Source organism: Uloborus diversus, chromosome 9 (genome assembly GCF_026930045.1).
Source record: "Uloborus diversus isolate 005 chromosome 9, Udiv.v.3.1, whole genome shotgun sequence".
NCBI classification, from domain to species: Eukaryota; Metazoa; Arthropoda; class Arachnida; order Araneae; family Uloboridae; genus Uloborus; species Uloborus diversus.
The window spans coordinates 79,554,624-79,571,939 of NC_072739.1; the positions used below are offsets into that span (position 1 = coordinate 79,554,624).

At 30.5% G+C, this 17,316-nt stretch overlaps 1 protein-coding gene across 1 annotated transcript in view; it reads left to right on the forward strand.

Moving 5' to 3' along the window:
* Positions 1–16,979, forward strand: part of LOC129229554 (sorting nexin-32-like) — a 33,941-nt gene extending 16,962 nt beyond the window's left edge. The window contains exons 7-15 of the mRNA XM_054863878.1: positions 205–279; positions 2,052–2,082; positions 3,735–3,819; positions 5,070–5,109; positions 5,422–5,508; positions 7,184–7,273; positions 7,366–7,431; positions 11,017–11,181; positions 16,809–16,979. Of these exons, the coding sequence (XP_054719853.1) occupies positions 205–279; positions 2,052–2,082; positions 3,735–3,819; positions 5,070–5,109; positions 5,422–5,508; positions 7,184–7,273; positions 7,366–7,431; positions 11,017–11,166 (624 nt within the window). The 3' untranslated portion in view covers positions 11,167–11,181; positions 16,809–16,979. The remainder of the gene's footprint in view (positions 1–204; positions 280–2,051; positions 2,083–3,734; positions 3,820–5,069; positions 5,110–5,421; positions 5,509–7,183; positions 7,274–7,365; positions 7,432–11,016; positions 11,182–16,808) is intronic.
* The last annotated feature ends 337 nt before the right edge of the window (positions 16,980–17,316 follow it).

A 17,316-nucleotide genomic window follows, 5' to 3' on the forward strand; every position in this document is an offset into this window, starting at 1 on the left:
TAAAAAAGATGCTGTGAATCGCTGTAGAAATATGAATATACTGCTGGGTATTGAAGTTTTATAATTATACTGTCTGTGTTTGACTTTTTTTTGTTTAGAAATAAATTGTCTCATTTTCACTACTGATAAATGTATCCAAAAATGTGTTTGTTCATAAATAATTCAGATAAGTTTTCTATGATGTGTTATAATGTGTACTTACAGGATTGTGAAGAATTTTTTCAAAAAGAGAGAGATTGGATAACTAAATATAGTGTACAAATCAAAGAAACCAGTGAGGTAAAATCTAAAATATACTTATATACTCAAATTCTGTTCAAGTGAATGTTAAAATGGTTTAAATAATGTTTTGCTCTTTATGTCTTTTAACAGTAGAATCTTAAATATATACAGTGAAGCACCATTTATATGTTTTTGGAGGGACAGTATGAAAAAATGCATAATAGGTATAGGTTTATGTGTATTAGACTCTGAAGGGACCAATTTAAAAAAGTATAAAGGGAAACGTATAAATGGTGCTTCACTGTATATTTTTTAAATATAAATCCCTTTAATACACTAAAACTTATTTAGCTCAGTATAACTTTTTAACTATCATTTTAGTTGATTAGTTCCCTTAGTATCATTCCCTTTCATTGTTTGAGAAGTTTCTTGACCATTTCAACATAGTTTAATATTCTGCGAAAAATTTAAAAATGGTTTCTGAACCTGCTGTTTTTCCGGCGAGGTTTCTGCTTTTCTAGGATGTCCCTCTTAAATATGATTTTCTTCTTCTTTTTTTTTTATTTAGCTATTTAAAAAAAAAACTGCTACAAACCCTCCAGAAATCGACAGTAAAAAATTATTTAAAAAAAACTTCCCCAAATCAGGGGTAATTTACCCAAAAGTACTGTTGTGTCAGTAATTATTGACATTATTCATCATGGCCAGATTAAAATACATTTCTGAAATTATTTTATTCATCAAAAAGTTCTTGTTACTTTCCTTTTTCGTACTTATTAAGGAATGCAATATTTTTGCATATGTGTTCAGAACTGATTTTTTTTTCTTTTTTATTTTTGTTTATTGATAAGCTAGTAAATAAAATTTATTTTCAGTTTAACCTTAATTTGGAAATGGTTAAACAAAATTCTGTAATCATTGAGTACAAATTTTCAAACGTCATGAAGTTAAATGCTAAATGAAATAAAACGTAATTTTAAAAGTTAATCTCAAAATATTTTCAAAGTAAAATCAAACTGTTTTTTCTCTTGCATGTGGTTTTTTTTTATTTAAAAATCTCCTGTTTTTCTTCTTCTTCAAAGTATCCTCTACTATTTGTGTTTCTTTCAAAAATGGCATGAAAGGAAATGCCTACGTAGAACATATTTCTTCTAGTGGCTACTTTTGAATGATAGTTCAGAAGTAGCCTGTGGCTTTTGCCCTTGTTACATTCCTTTCTTGCTGCCATGGAATTTCGATAGTTGCTACGGAAATCAGTTGATTTCAAATTAAAAGCAAATAAATGTTTGAAATTATTTGGAAGTTCTGACACTAAACTAATTTAGTATTTTATGACATCCATGTTTGTAAAATGTTTTTCAAAGATGTCAGTCATAATATAGTAAAAGCTACAAATAACAAAGTATCCCGTGTCATCAAGTATGGTGTTGAGAACCCTTGGATTAATAAAATCACTTGAATGTCCCCTAAAGATTGTTTGAAATGAAGTATGTGTCTGCATATATATTTTTAGTAGTAAGATAAGTAAGTAGTAAATCATAGGTATGCAGAAAAACTTCTTATTAAACACAAACAAAAACAAAAGAAAAAAGAAATTAAAATGTAAAAAAAAAAGGATTTTCTGATGTTAAGTAGCAGTAAATATTGTTTATACATTTTTCCTTTTCAATAATAATTTGCGATAATTTTCCATATAAAATGTTATGTTTTAGCTCATATGTTGCGATTCACATGCACTTACTGACTTAACTGACATTATTATGAGTGTAGTAAAAAAATATTAATGTTATCAATCTACACCAATAATAATTTTTTTTTAAATTTTTCAGGCCTTCAATTCCATTGTATATTCCCAGCAAAGTAAGTTGGGACCTCTTTTCATGAAGCATTGATTTTTCTGTCTTTTACACTTCTTTTTTTAGTGTTATTTTATTGCAATTACTTAAAATGTAGTAATTGTTTTTAGTTAATGTATAAATGATGTGCATACTTAATTCATTTGTGTTTCTTGAATTATCACGGAAAATACCGAAATTTTTTTTTATTAGCTTGTTAGTTTTTCTTAACTTTGTTTTAGGAATGAGCAATGTAGAAATTTCTAATTCGTGATGCATCGCTAACCTTACATCAGGATGTTGCGATACATCATGATGTAAAACAAGGTTTTTTTTAAATTTACTTAAACTTACTTGTTTAAGTTTTACGAAATATATACAAGATTTAATTATATGCAGTGAAATATCATTGCAACAAACTTCAAGGGAACTACAAATTTTGTTCTTGTAATGGAATTTAAGCAATGTAATAATAATTAATTTGGGACTGAATATTTTATTTTGTTGAAGCGTGTATTTCCTTGTATTGGTATTAATTGTAACAGGATTTCACTCTATATTATGCAAGATACTTACTAATAAATTCTGGCATTAGCAAGATATTATCAAAAGAAAAAAGTGTTAAAAGTGTAAGATAGCAATAAGTATTGCAAACATGCGTTTTGTTATTACAATGAGCCTATCATTTCAATCCAAAAAGATCTGAGCTTATGGAAGCAAAGTCATTTGTGTGTGTGTGTTCCATGCACAAGCTCACTTCTTACATTTAAAAAGCAGTTCCTTGTAACATGAAAACATGTGGCAGTAATTTGTTGCTACTTTACCATTAACTCCCTCCCATACCCCCCCCCCCCCCCGCCCCAATGCTCTTTTTTTTTTTCCGTGAGTGATCAAAGGCTCAACTTTGTTCATCATTATATTTTTCATCCAGAGCTAATATAAAATGTGCAATTCCTCATGGTTTGGAAGAAGTGAAGGTCCTTCTTTACGTATGATCAGTGTGTGTTTGAAAATTTTCCTATAGCAAATCTTCACACCGTTGTTATTAAGCCGGATTGGCTTGACACACTGCTAATTCAGCATTGGTGTGAAAAATTAGAAATTAAAATGGAAACGGTCATGGGCCGGTGTCTGTTAATTGGTGCTTAGGTTTGTAATCGGTACGGTATTGGTAAAAAGAAAAATTCTAAACTGGTTTAATGATGTGGGATGTACGCCAGTTTCACTGATAAAAGTATATTTTAATGGTTTTACTTTTCATGTGGCAGACTAGTTTTAGTTAGTTCGAAGTGTAATACTGAAATTTTTTAATTTCCTTTTTTTACTGTTCTGCATTTTCACGTTACTAAAACTTGTCCCAAAATGCTCTTTTTTGGTACTGAGCATCTTTCAAAGTATAAATTTTTGCACACCGTTAATAATTTTTTTCATCCTAGAAATTATTATTTACATTATTCGTTTTTAGCCTGCTTTCTCGTAAAAGTGAAAGAAAGAAGAAAAATACATAAAAGAAAGCTAAATGCATCTTAAAAAGATTTCTAAAAACAAAAAGGTCAAAAATAAATGAATAAAATAATTCAATAAATTTTCAGTATATATTTTTTTACATTCAAAACACTTCTTTGCATGTTTTTAAACATATATGCTCTTTTTTTTTTCTATTTCAAATTTAAATAGGACTGTGTGGTGTGCTTGGCCATTTAGCTACTGCTTTAACACTCAGTCAAGGTTCTGCCCAAAATATGGCTAAACTGGGTTCAAGGTATGCCTTTTATGTTGAAAACTTATAGCTGTAAAATTATTTTCAGTAAATTTATCTTATTTGAAGTGCACAGATTTTCATAATTGCAAGTTATAATATATACATATATTTATGCATGTAGTAAATATATAATACATAGATGGAGAATAACATTCTAGCACCAAAAGGAAACTAGTGTTGATGGAGAAAAGTCAGGATAAATCTCAGGCTAACCTGGAAATTAGGAAAAAGTACTACTGTAATAGGGTCGCGTGGGCACTTGGAACAGCTTACCGGAAGAGGCGATAATGAGCAAGGGGGTGGATAGTTTTAAGAGGGGTTTTGATCTTCATTGGAGACTAATAAATTGACTAGGGCCAGCCTAGATGGGCCCAGAGCCTGTTGATGGTCATCACATTTGTATTTGTTTTTGGGAGTATATTTATTTGATTGAGTTTCAAGATTGCAAGGCTAAATTAAGAATGAAAAGAGCTATTTCATATTTAAAGCAGTGTTTTATCAATAACCATTGTATTTTTCATGCTTTGGAATGCAAGCATAGTTGTAGACAGGATTGAATTTAGAGAGGCAACCTGAGGAATAATCATAAGATTATGGAAGGGGGGAGTACACAAAGCCTTTGACTTCATGTAATGTAGCCAATCTTAATATGATAGCATATAGACCTATATGAATTTTTATTAACCAACCTCTCCTCAAAAAAAAATTCTGGCATGCTGAAAAAACATGCTGAAACAGACCACACTCATAAAAAAGTTAATAAGTAGGTTTTTTCCTTAAAGTCTTTTGTTTCCATGTAATATTTTACTATAAACAAATGCTTAAATTTAGCCACAATCAAATTCGGCATTTCATTTTTTTTACTACATAAACTTACAATTATAATTTTAAAATAAATATTCACAAGTTATAATTTGTTATGGCATAGTAATAAACTAAGAAACCAGTAAATATGCATAAGATTGTTTGTGCAAGACAGAGCTAAAATTTGCCACCACCAAAAGCATATAGTTCTTAAATTGAAGAAATACCTATTTATTGAACCCAATATCTTAGGTACTGGGAATTTAACCACTCATAACATCCAGAAATCCAATAATTTATGACATTCAAGTTATCTTAAATGCAGTTTTAGGAATATTATGAACAGCTTTCTGACTGATAAAATAAAAAAGTGCAACAAATATGCAAAATAAAATAATATGACATAAATTTGGTATTATATGTTTTTTTTTTTTTTTTTCTTTTAGACTATGTAGTTTATTTTCTGAAGCATTGGAAGATTCTAGAGTATGTATTGTTTTATGTTTCAAATACATTTTCCACTATTCTTGTTTTCATTTAGTCAAAGTTTGTTTCATAAAGATTTTGTGCTATTTTTTTGTGAAATTAAAATAAAACTTCATTTTTTTAAAGTATCCTCCCCCCCCTTCCCCCACCCACTCTGAAAAGTACATCCCCCCCTTACACAGACCCATTTGAAAGTAAATAGGTTTCAATTCATATATATATATATTAAAAACTGAAGCTTTAAACATGGTTGTTTAAAAATGTTTTTACTATGATAGATTAAGCATATTATAATTGTATTTTGATTTTTAGCATGGCTTGCAAGTTCTTTCCTATAATGATGAAAATTCATTAGGAGCATACCTTTCACTTTATACTAGATATATTGAGGCTGAAAGAGTAAGTTCTTAACATTTTAATTCATTATTAAAAATGTCTGGTTTGTATTAGAATTGTTAAAATATTTTATTTTTTTTCCTTTATTTACTTAAGCTTTTGTCGGAAAACAGATATTTTTGATTAGGTATTATCTGTTAAAAGATCATGAAAAACACGGATAAACTACTATGCGCAATTTATCTGTGTTTAAATCTACCTGTAGATTAACCAGAGTTTATTGTTCTGTGAAGTAATTTTTCATAACATTCATGCAACAATGAAAGTTTACTTTTGTATTGCAGGTGTCTTACCACATTTCAACAAATTTATGGCAACTAAATGTTGCTGTAATAGCTGCTCAACTATAACTTTTCTTGCTTCTATTAAAGTAACTTTAAAATTGAAGGGTTTATGAGATCAGTGCATATAAAATGTCTAATAAGGAATAGGCTTGGGAATGACCTTCTTACAGCTGAAGTGATTCAAACTAGCTTTCCACAATCTTAAGTCACTGAGCTACAATAAAAGTATAATGAGAAACTTAAACAATTTCAATTAGCATTTAAAAATAATCACCAAATTAAAAAAAAACTGTACTTAAAATTTCAGGTTTACTACTGTCTACAACATACCTATCAGATATCTTTTATGTGTAAATTGTGAGCAACTATTCAAGAGCAATGTATTTAATATTGAAATAATTTTGAATACTTTTCTAAAACTAATTATTGACAGCAAAACTAAGTTATTACTTTACCAATATTTAGCAGTAAGTTACCGCCCCTAAGGCAGAAATACATGTAGTGTACCAGATAGCCCGATTATCACATTCTGAGACTGCAATTAAACTTTATGTTAACTTGTATGAGTTGAAGTTTATAAGTTCCTTGTAAACTGCCCTACCAGAACTATACTGTTTCACTTTTCATTTAAACCTTTGGATTGTTTATGCTTCAATTTTTCTGATCTGTTGCACTAGTCAACAGCAAACAATTAAAACAACATGTTAAAGGTATGGTCACCTCTCATATGGTGCCGACCCATGATCACTAGAACTGTAAAAGAGAAAAGTAAGGATTTTTAAAAAATGCTTGTCTCAAGTAATAAAATAACCAAAAAATAAGGAAAATGTGTGTGAAATGGTAGGACTACTTTAAAAATATAGGGAAAAGTAGGAACAAAAATCAAAAAGTAAAACCGTACGATCCCTGTTTATATGATGTCAATTACTTACATTTAAGATAAATAGATTCAATGTCAAGATATAAAAGCATGTTTTAATGTAACTTTAAACATTTGATTGCTATGTGTTTGGCCGTTGTTTATGCTGTATTGAATACTTTTTAATTGAATTTAAGAGTTATTCATAAAGCTTGACTATGTTATTCAAAGACATTATCTATTTTTAAAATATTAGTTGTCTTAGAGACAATCTAGTAATTACTACTGTGTTGAAGTGCGCCAATTGTTTTAACTCTGCATATTTCTTTAAAAATAAATCCCTGAAAAACTAAAATTGCACAATATGCTTCCAATGATTTTGATTTAATTTACACATTGACTTAATAATAATGAAAAATTAATTCTCAATTTAATTATAGCTCACATATTTAAACATACTTTTCCATTTAGGCAAATAAAAAAACATTAAGTACACTTTCAAATTGACATATTTGAACTCTTTTTTTCCCCATAGGAAATGTTATTGCAGCGAACCTGTTTGCTTGTTGAGTATGAAAATGCCAATAAAGCATTAGACAAAGCAAAGCCTCAGAAAAAACAAGCTGTAAGTTCTTTTTTTCTTTGTCTTTAAACATATTATAATGAAAAGTTTGTTTGGCTGACTTAAGTTTGTGATTCAAATAAATTTATTTTTAGGCTGAAGATGCTAAACTAGCTGCTGAAAAAGCATTTGAAGATTGTTCTGATGTTGCTAGGCAAGAAGTTAGTTTTAATTTATTATTGTTACTAGCTGCGTCGCCGGCTTTGCACGGTCCTCCTCAAAAATAAAAGTTATGTCAAGTGACACGTGTTCAACAATTAGGGTTCAATTAAAAGAAAAACAAAAAATAATGTAAAATTTCCGGTCAAAATAATGATTCTTAAATTTTGTTAACGGCAAATCTAAAAGTCCCAAATAAATTAGACACAACTCTCTGTTAATACAACTAAAATCCTTGATTATCTTCTGCTGGCAGTAGAAAAAAAATCAAAAAGCAAAATTTTATCTCAAAGTAAGATAAATATTTTTATTTGTTCGCAGTCAAAAAAAAAAAAAAGGCCACAGATCTTTCTTCTCTATGGTTTTATTTACACTAATTTAAATTGAGCTTGTTGGCAAACGATAAATTTCCTATTTAATTTTGATGTCCCATTGGGCTAAAAAATGCTTAACTTTTCCCCCAGTGATTTTTTTTTTAATTCGAAGGAAGGAAATGAACTTTAGGGATACTTTTTGCGGGCTTTCGAATGGGATCTTAATCAAGAAAATATGATTATTATTTCGGGTGAAAGAGCCATTTAATGCCATTTTCGGGTCCTAAAATTAAAATTCAAACTGTTCGGTACTTTTTTGGCATTTGAAAAGCCCCCTACGTCTCTTCTCGGGTGCTCAAGTACCTTCCTGCCGAATTTGGTCGAGATCCAATGTAAACTGCGGATTTGTATAGGGAACATACATACACACATATATTCTTTGTTTCATTTAAAAAGATTACACACACGTAAAAATTAAAGCAATAACATTTATGCATCTTTTCTGCCTTGGGCAAGTAAAGGGCAGTAGCTCTAAATGTTTCTTTTTCTTTTTTTTTTCTTTGCACTTTTTCCATCTATTGTACATTAACTTTATTGTACTGGCTTGCTTATTTGGTTTCTGCTGAAAATAATGTGAAAAAAAATCATCTAATTTCCCAATTGTTAGTGTTGAATTCGAAATGTGTTTCTTCAAATATCTCAAAAACTCATTTCTGCAAATACTGGCCTTGACCTGCCCACTGCAGTCTATGCCATTATACGCTATCAAAATGCAACAAAAAAAAATAAATAAATAAATGAAATATGATGGCATATTGGAACTTCGGAGCAAAACAGAAGTCAACCATAAAAAAAATAAATAAATTAGGCTGATGTCTATTTCTCCTCATTAGATCATTGGTTTTCTAGTATCTGCTAGTAACAGTTTCCAGATCGTGGAGCACAGCTGTTGGCGTTGTGCATCTAAGACTTCTTCAACACAAATAATGCAGTTTAGGCTATAATGCCCCAGAAGGAGAATTTATTTAATTTATAAATTTTTGAAAAAAAAAAGAGTTTAAATTAACGCTTATAAAAAAATTATCAACAGTGTCTTTGTGAACCAATTGGAATATTCTGATGCCCTGAGGTTGTCAGGCAGCAGTACTACTCTGCCATTAATTTAACTTTTAGCTTATTAATGGCATCAGTTCATTCTGAAGCATGTGCATTCATTCTGTGCTGATATTTGTTGTTTGTAATTCCTTCAGTCTGACCTTTGCACTGTGCAATGTTTCAGTTTGACATCATTGGAAAAAAGCTTTTAAATTTCAATGATGCACAGTTATGTGCCTCTTTTATTGAGATTTTAAACACAAAATAATTTTAATCGTATTAATAGCAAAAATACACCCTTAGAATCAAAATTTTATTTATGCCAATTTATTTTGCTGCAGAACTGTTAAATGGCAAGTACCATATGAATTATTTTCTTCAAAATTACACAGATCATAGGTACATTATCTCTTCCCCTTTTTTTAAGAAACATATTTATCTATTTTATTTATTTATTTTGTACTGTTAAAAGTTATATTTGAAAAGAAAATAGAATATGAGTTTTAAATTATTGACTTATAAAAAAAAAAGTCATTGAATGTAAGAAAGAAAAACTATGAACTACATTTTCAAAAAAAAAAAGAGAAGAAGAAAATGATTTAATGAACGAGGGGACGTTCCGACAGTAAGTTTTGTCACACTCTTTCACTAGGAAGCGTCATGAGCTGTATTACCAAAAATTAACAAAGATAATACAAAATGTTAACTTTTCACTTTTCCCATGTACGTGCAACCAACATTAATGCATTTATCATACCTTAGAAATTGATTTTAAGAAACCACCCTGGTAAAAAACAGCATCTGGTGATTTAAACAAGTTTTTGAAAGCCTAACCTCTTTATTACTTCAGAAATGACGCCATGATATCGTTGATTTCTGCATAGAAGAAAGGCGGAAGTCCAAAGGTGCAAAATGAATGCTGGAAAATGCATCTGTTGCTCGAGATCCATCACTTCCAAAACAAGGAAATCCAACAGGCTGTGATGAATTCCATTGAATCACTAGGCATCAGTTAACATCGGGGTGGTTTCTTAAAATCAGTTTGATAGTTCCAGATTTGTATTAATTCGATGGGGGTCTATATATCAAAACATCGAAACGTCTGTAGTTTGTTATGCACATGTATGTTCCTGTTGGTAACAAAGTTATCTTGTCAAAAAGCATGATGAAACTTAATTTTGGCAATCCCTATGCTCAAGTGTTTTCCATAATTTTAGCTTATTAGTAGTTAAACATAATTGATTTTTTTTTTTTTTTTTTTTTTGCAACTTTTAGCGTGGCTTTTTAATTAATTATATTGAAACTTTACTCAAAATACATTAATTTTATTGTGTTTTTATTCAAATTTCATAAAATTATTTTTCTAGTTATTTTTGTTAAATAGTGTTTCAAACAATAAGTAAGCATGTTTTACTTGTAATATTTCTATATCATTGTTTTAAAATATACAGTTGAACTTGGTTAATACGAAATGCCAAAAATCCATGTTGTTATTCGTAACAGCCGTGAATGAGTAATACTGTAAAAAAATGAAGAATTGCTTACCTATATTTAAAAAACATTACTACTAATGCACACATTGTAATCCAACTATTAGTACATTTAGAAAAAAATCACTTATTTCTTATAAATGAATGTTTTTAAAAAATATTGAAAAAAGAAAATGATAATCGACAATCACGAAATGGGTTAATCCACAATGTAAGATGAAGTTTTATCTCAGAGTAAATTGAAATGGTATATTCAGTAAGTTACCGCCCATTAGCCAGGGCTAAGGCAGAAATGCAAGAAATACACTGCCATCTCTAGGACTTCTACCACCTAACAAAAGGATGAATAATTTCTAAAAAAGAAAATTACAGTATTCAACCACCAACATTTTAAGTCAAGAAGTCAGAAATTTTTGTTTGTCTTAGCCAAGACTTTCAATTTAATGAGCGTATTATACATAAAAATTTTAATGTAATTAGATAGCAAGCCGAAATGTTCATTTCAGCCGTGATTTTGTATTAAAAGTGATCATATCAAGAAATTTCAATTGTTGCTTATAAAGGTAAAAGAAAAAAAATCAAAATATCGCTCTTACCAAGAAATCAAATCATATAATATGTAAACCCAGAACTTTTGAAAAATGGCGTTAAGTGTGTTAAGTTGACTTTATGTTTCTTTGTGTTTCAGATTAAAAAATTTCACCGACAAAGGGTCAAAATGTTTCAAGAAAGCTTGGAAAAATTTGCTGAAGCCCAACTAAGAAATGCAAGAGACGTGACAGCAATGCTAGCAAAATCTTTAACAAAAATTAAGCAATTTGAATTAACAGAAGAATAAACTGTCTGAACAAGAGTATGAATTTTTCTTCCTCTAATGAATTTTGATATATGGTCGACTCAGAGCAACACTAAGACATCTAATCCCAGGAATAGCACTAAGATATCTTACTGTTGCTCTTAGCGCCGATACATATATTTTTTACTTTGCTAATTTACTTTTTCATTCTCTCACTTCAGAAATAAGTCATAATGGTTTAAATAATTCAGTTGTTTAATTATTTTTGCATTTGTTTTTGATAAACCATGAATTCGGGACATCTTTCTTCAAAGTTTCAATCCCATTTCTACACGTTGCTGTTGCTCATGAAAATTTTTTGTATGCATTACCCATTTTTTGAGGAATTTCTGCTGCATTGAACCACCACTCAGCATGCATTAATTAAATAACAGCATACATCATGAAAGTCACTTCATGGAAGATTCTACTGTTTGATGTACGTTTATATACTCACTGCACTCTCAGAAATGACCTCTGCGACCTGATGTGTATACTGGAGACATTGTACACTTTGCCATTGGGTTCTCATGTTTTTTTTTTTTATTTTGCAACCGTTCGGGCTTTGAAAAAAAAAATAGCCTGTGTATTAACATAAATATAAGAAATGCAGCCTAGTATTTTATTGTTTTATTTAAGTTCTGTAGGAAACGGGTTGAGCAGGCACATACTCATTTTTTAAAGTAAAATTAGAAAGGATTTTTTAACAGCCTACTTGAAAATAATTTAAAAGTTGTATAAATTTCCTAGAGGAGAATTATCATTTGATACAATACTGAATTGTCTGCAGGGAATTACATAGAATTGTTTTTGCATTTATCAATAAATTCAAACCCAAGCACTTTTTTGTAGACTTTAAATGTTATCATTTAAAGATAACTTTAAATGTTATCATTAAAGATAACATTTAAACTTCTACACCAAAATATCGACAGTCCGGTTATGACATTGAGACTGCTGCATGGATGAAACTGTTCTCTCTGGTTGTCATAACCATGCTGTTGGTATTTTGGATGTAGTTCAGTCTTAGACCTGGCTCAATGGGCGATAACTTACTGCTCATCGACTCTTTCCTCTTTTTTTAGCATAATTTTACACTAATATTTTCTTTTCGAACCTTCAACGTCATTGAAGGTGGTACAACAAATCCCACTGATCAAATAATTTTTTAATAGTAGTAATTAGAGTAAGCATCACAAATTTACTATCTTTTAAAGTTTTATTTTTTATTTACTTTGTTTGCAATACTTCTGTCAAAATATTCCTTAATATTCATCCCCAATTGATGCTAAAAAAAAAAATAGTAACATTTGAAATAGTAAAATGGGATGAACTTGGTAGACATTACGCACAATTATAAAAGTGAATTAATCAAGTATAAGGACAAGAATGAACAGAAAAATCATATTCTACGTATGATTTGCTAATCAAGTCACTGTTACACAAAAAAAAAAAAACCTTCAAAATGCTTCTGACATTTCGTTGGCTGATTCTAATGTAAAATGAACCCCTGAATATGACCTCCATTTTCCCCCCTATAGGTATCATTTTTTTTAAAAGGCCCCCAAGTTATAGTTTTAGTACCCCCTTAATTTTAGAGCTTTTTTTTTTTTTTTTGAGGTGAAAGGAGCTTTATATTAACTGCTAGCATAGTTTTGGCGGGAAAGAGAGGTTCAAAAGTCAAGATCATGGACACCGATACAGGGATGAGATTTTGCCGGAATTCCGGATTTTTCTGTCGGCTTTTAAAACCTTTCCTCCTTTTTTTGCCTCTTTTAGGCCTTATTTTTCTCAAAAATCGGAAAAAATTACGATTTTTTTTTAAATTTTCGGTCCCCAATTTCTTATTCTTTCTATTTTTTCCTCTCGAAACGTCATCCTAAGCGATATCTGCCAAAAACGTAAGTTTTGGAATCATGCCAACGACGTCAAACACGTGCTGGGCCGAAAGTTGCGTGCCTCGTTTGAGATTTCAATCTTTTTGCATCCTGCAAGTATTTCAATTATTTTTAATGTTGGGTGAGTTTTTACTTCGTGCTTCCTTATATCTGCTTATTTTATCCATCATTTCAATAATATTTTATTTCTTTATGTTTATTTTAGAAAAAATGCAAAAGTCAATCAAAAAATGGCTTAGCACCCACAGTCTCGAATTTTATTGAAACTTGGCATGGTAACTTTTTTGTGTATTTAAAAAAGTGTAAAAAATATTTATGGTGAATCTCAAATTAATTAGGCTTTACAGCCTGGTAAATGTTTTGAGATTTCATGATTAATTAAGGAGCCTGCAAGTTGTTCTTTTGATTCCAAAATCCTATTAGGAAGTTTTTAAAAACAAATTTTGGGTTCCAATGCAAGGAAAAAGATAACCAATTGTTTATATACATATATACTTTCGATTCTTACTATGAAAAGTATGTTTTACCACGTAAAGAAATTTTAGATTTTTCTCTCTGTTGTAAATTTTTACTTAACCAACAGACCTAATTTTAAAATGCATGTTCTCACTCGTGTAACACTATAAACTCAAATGTTTTTAATGAAAAAATGTTTTTTCCTAAAAAATATGAAAAGTTGACACTATTGTGTGATGCAGCCAAGATTGACCTATGGCTCCCCCAACCCTTTGTTCAAGATCTCAGAGGTTAGAAATTGTTGCCTCTTCTTCAAAAATTTAGATTTATTTAGAAATAAACACTTGCTAGAAATGGTACAATGCAGCAAATTGTACAACATTATTACTTATACTTAATTAAATAAACATTACCTTTAAAACTGGTAAATTAGCCATTTTTTGTTGAATTTTTGAATGTCATGGCTTTCAGGTTCTATTTTGATGCGGTTTTGAATATCATCCCTTTTACAAAATTCTTTTGGATTTCCTCCTTTTTGCTCTCTGACCACTCTCATCCCTGCCGATAGCAAAAAGGGGAGTTGGGGTGGTATACCCCCCCCCCCCAAATAAAATAGAAAAATCACGAAAAACGATCTTTTTATTCTGCTTTTTTAAAAAACATTTCAGTGCAGAATAAGAGTATAAAACTTGTTTCTATGACTCCCATGTCCAAAAAAAATTTTTGCTATGTAATAAAATTAAAAAAAAAAAAAAACTCTTGTGAATATTGCACTTTGCATATGAGTTGAATCACAGGTTTTCATTCAAAAAGACATTCTTCTGACTGATTTTTATGTAAAAAGACCCTTTGTTTCCAAATACGACCACCTTTCCCCCCCCCCCCATCACGCCCCCCTTTTTAAAACCTCCCCTTCTCTGATTCAGAGTCTTTTTTTTTTAATTTGGAGGGGGGAAAGAGCATTACAATAACCATAAACATCATCCTGAATGACTACAGATGTGCAAAGCTCAAAATCTTGTGCATATGTAGCAAAAAATAAAACTTGTCCCCCCCCCAATTAAAAAAGGGGGGGTGCTTTTCTACAAAAATTGATACATGTAGGAGGAAAACAGTGATCATATTCAGATTCAGGAGGTCAACTTGCAGAAGAATCAGCCAGAATAGCCTTAGAAGCATTTGAGAGTTTTTTGCTGCATAGTGTGTTTGGGGGTTGGGGGATCCCCCCCCCCTTTTTTTTTCTCTTTTGGTACATATGCACAAGATTTTGAGCTTTGCACATCTCTAGTCTTCAGAATAATGCTTACAGTTATTGTAATGCTCTTTTCCCCCTCCAAATTAAAAAAAAAAAAAATGGCTCCTGAATCAGAAGAGGGATGGGGAGTTTCTAAAAAGGCGGCGTGATGGGGGGAAAGATTGTCTTATTTCGAAACAAGGGCTCATTTTACTTACGAAGCAGCCAGAAGAATGTCTTTTTGAATGAAGACCTGCAATTCAACTGGTATGCAACATTCACATGATAGTTTTTTTTTTTTAAATTTTTTTTTTAACATGACAAAAAAAATTTTTAACATAAGAGTCATAGAAGCGAAGCTTATATTCTCATCCTGCATCAAAAAATTTTTTACAAACATCTTTTTTAAAAAAGCAGAGTAAAAAGATCGTTTTTTGTGATTTTTCTATTTTTTTTGGGAGGGGGAGAGTATTACCACCCCCCAATTCCCCCTTTTTGCAATCGGTGTCCATGATCTTGAACTTTGAACCTTTCTTGCCCACCAAAACTATGTTAGCAGTTAATATAAAGCTTCTTTCACCTCCAAAAAAAAAATAATCGCTCTAAAACTAAGGAAAATTGGAAAAAACTTGGGGGGCCTTTAAAAACAATTGGTACGTGTCGGGGGAAAACGAGTCATAATCGAATTCAGGAGGAATCAGCCGACAAAATGTCAGAAGCATTTTGAAGGGTTTTTTGCCGCACAGTGTAATCAGTCCTACCAAGTAGTGATATCTATTAAAACATAGACACAGTTCATGCTGCTTTGTAAAGTTAGGTGTATACTGAGCTAAAATATATACAGTCGGATCTCCATATATTGAAGTAGCAAATTGCAGGAAAAAGTTCGATGTGTAGAAATTTCGATGTATAGAAACGATGTTAGTTTATCCTAAAAGTCTCCTAAAGCATTAAAATTAAAGCTAATTTTCGCCAACTGTAATGCCCTTTCATGTTTTTGAGTTAATACTAAATTTTCCAGAAATGACATTTTAGCGCCTTCATACATCTTCATTCTTCGGGTATTCAACTTGATCCGCAACAATAGGGGATTTTAGTTTTGAGAATGTAACCGAGAGAAAAGTAACAAAACAATCGACTTAACTTGAATGATTTTCACTGAAACTAAAAAGACTAGGAATGATAAGCAATTGACAACAGGGATAGCTTGAAACTGATTTTACTGTATTACTGGTTGCAACTAAGATTTGAAAAACTTGAGAGAATTTAAGAACTCCAGATGGAACAAAGACCTAAATACACGCCCCTCAACCCTAGATTCCTTGTGAGTTTTGTAGCAACCTTTAGTGAACATAATTTTCTCCCCTAACCTTCATTTTTCATGAAACAAACTGTCTAAAGTGGAAAAAAATCTACAAATATCTCGAATTTTTTTTCCCGATATATAGAGATTTTTTGATATATAGAAACAATTTTTCTATGTAATGGACATGGAAATTGGTGGTGCTTCGATATATAGAAAATTTCGATATGTGGAAGTTCGATATATGGAGGTTCGACTGTACGTCTAATAAAATGTCAAATATCTTAAAGCAAATTTTGATTTAATACGAGGCATTGAGAAGCAAAGGGATATAGGTGACCTTTTTTTTAGGTTTGAGCAATATGTGTGCCAAGTTCAAACCCTAGGTAGGCTTTCAATGAAAAGTTATTCTACATCATTCTGTATAGCAGCACCTGCTACTGCTACCATCTCTTGCCCCTAGACAGATGTGTTTATTCTACCATTTTTTCTACATGCCTTTTCTTAATGGTGCTTCATATTCAGTTTTTGTTTATTTGATTATTCTCAAAACCTGCTAATTGAACACAAATGCTTACTGTGTATGATTAAAATGAAAACTATTTTTTGTTCCACGTTTTGACAGGATATTGACAATTTTCTATGTAGTTACTGTGTAGTTTTAAATGCCCCAATAATTTTCCTATAAAATTCATTTTTTAGTAGAAACTTTTGAAAGCCTACATTGTTTAAATAGGCGCCATTTATTTTCTAGGAAGTGAAAAGCAGCTTGCAGGAGATGCATTACATGTGATTGCTGGAAAGAAAACGTTACTTAGTACATTCCGACGCTAGATAAGATCGATTTTAATTAGACAATATATTGTAATTGTATATAATTGTATGTTTGTATTATAATTCAACAATTAAAACTATTGTTTTTCAAGTGTGTTGCAATTTAGCATTTCTACATGATCTTTAAACTTTTTAAATCTGCCTTTTAAAAATGTTTAACATTTAGTAAACATAACAATCTACAACTAGTCCACATTAAAAAATTTTGTACGCATATTTGGGAATTGCTGCAAAAAAAGCATATATACATACTATTTTTATGATAATTGGCGTAATTCCGGGAATTTCAGTTTTCAGATTTTTTTTTCAATGAAGTTTAAAGACGAGAAAAACAAGAATTTAACTGAAACCTCATGATTGTAAAAAACAAAATTTGTAGTTTTGCTCAGCACTTTATATTGTCAACTGTTTAGGAAATAGTAAGCAGT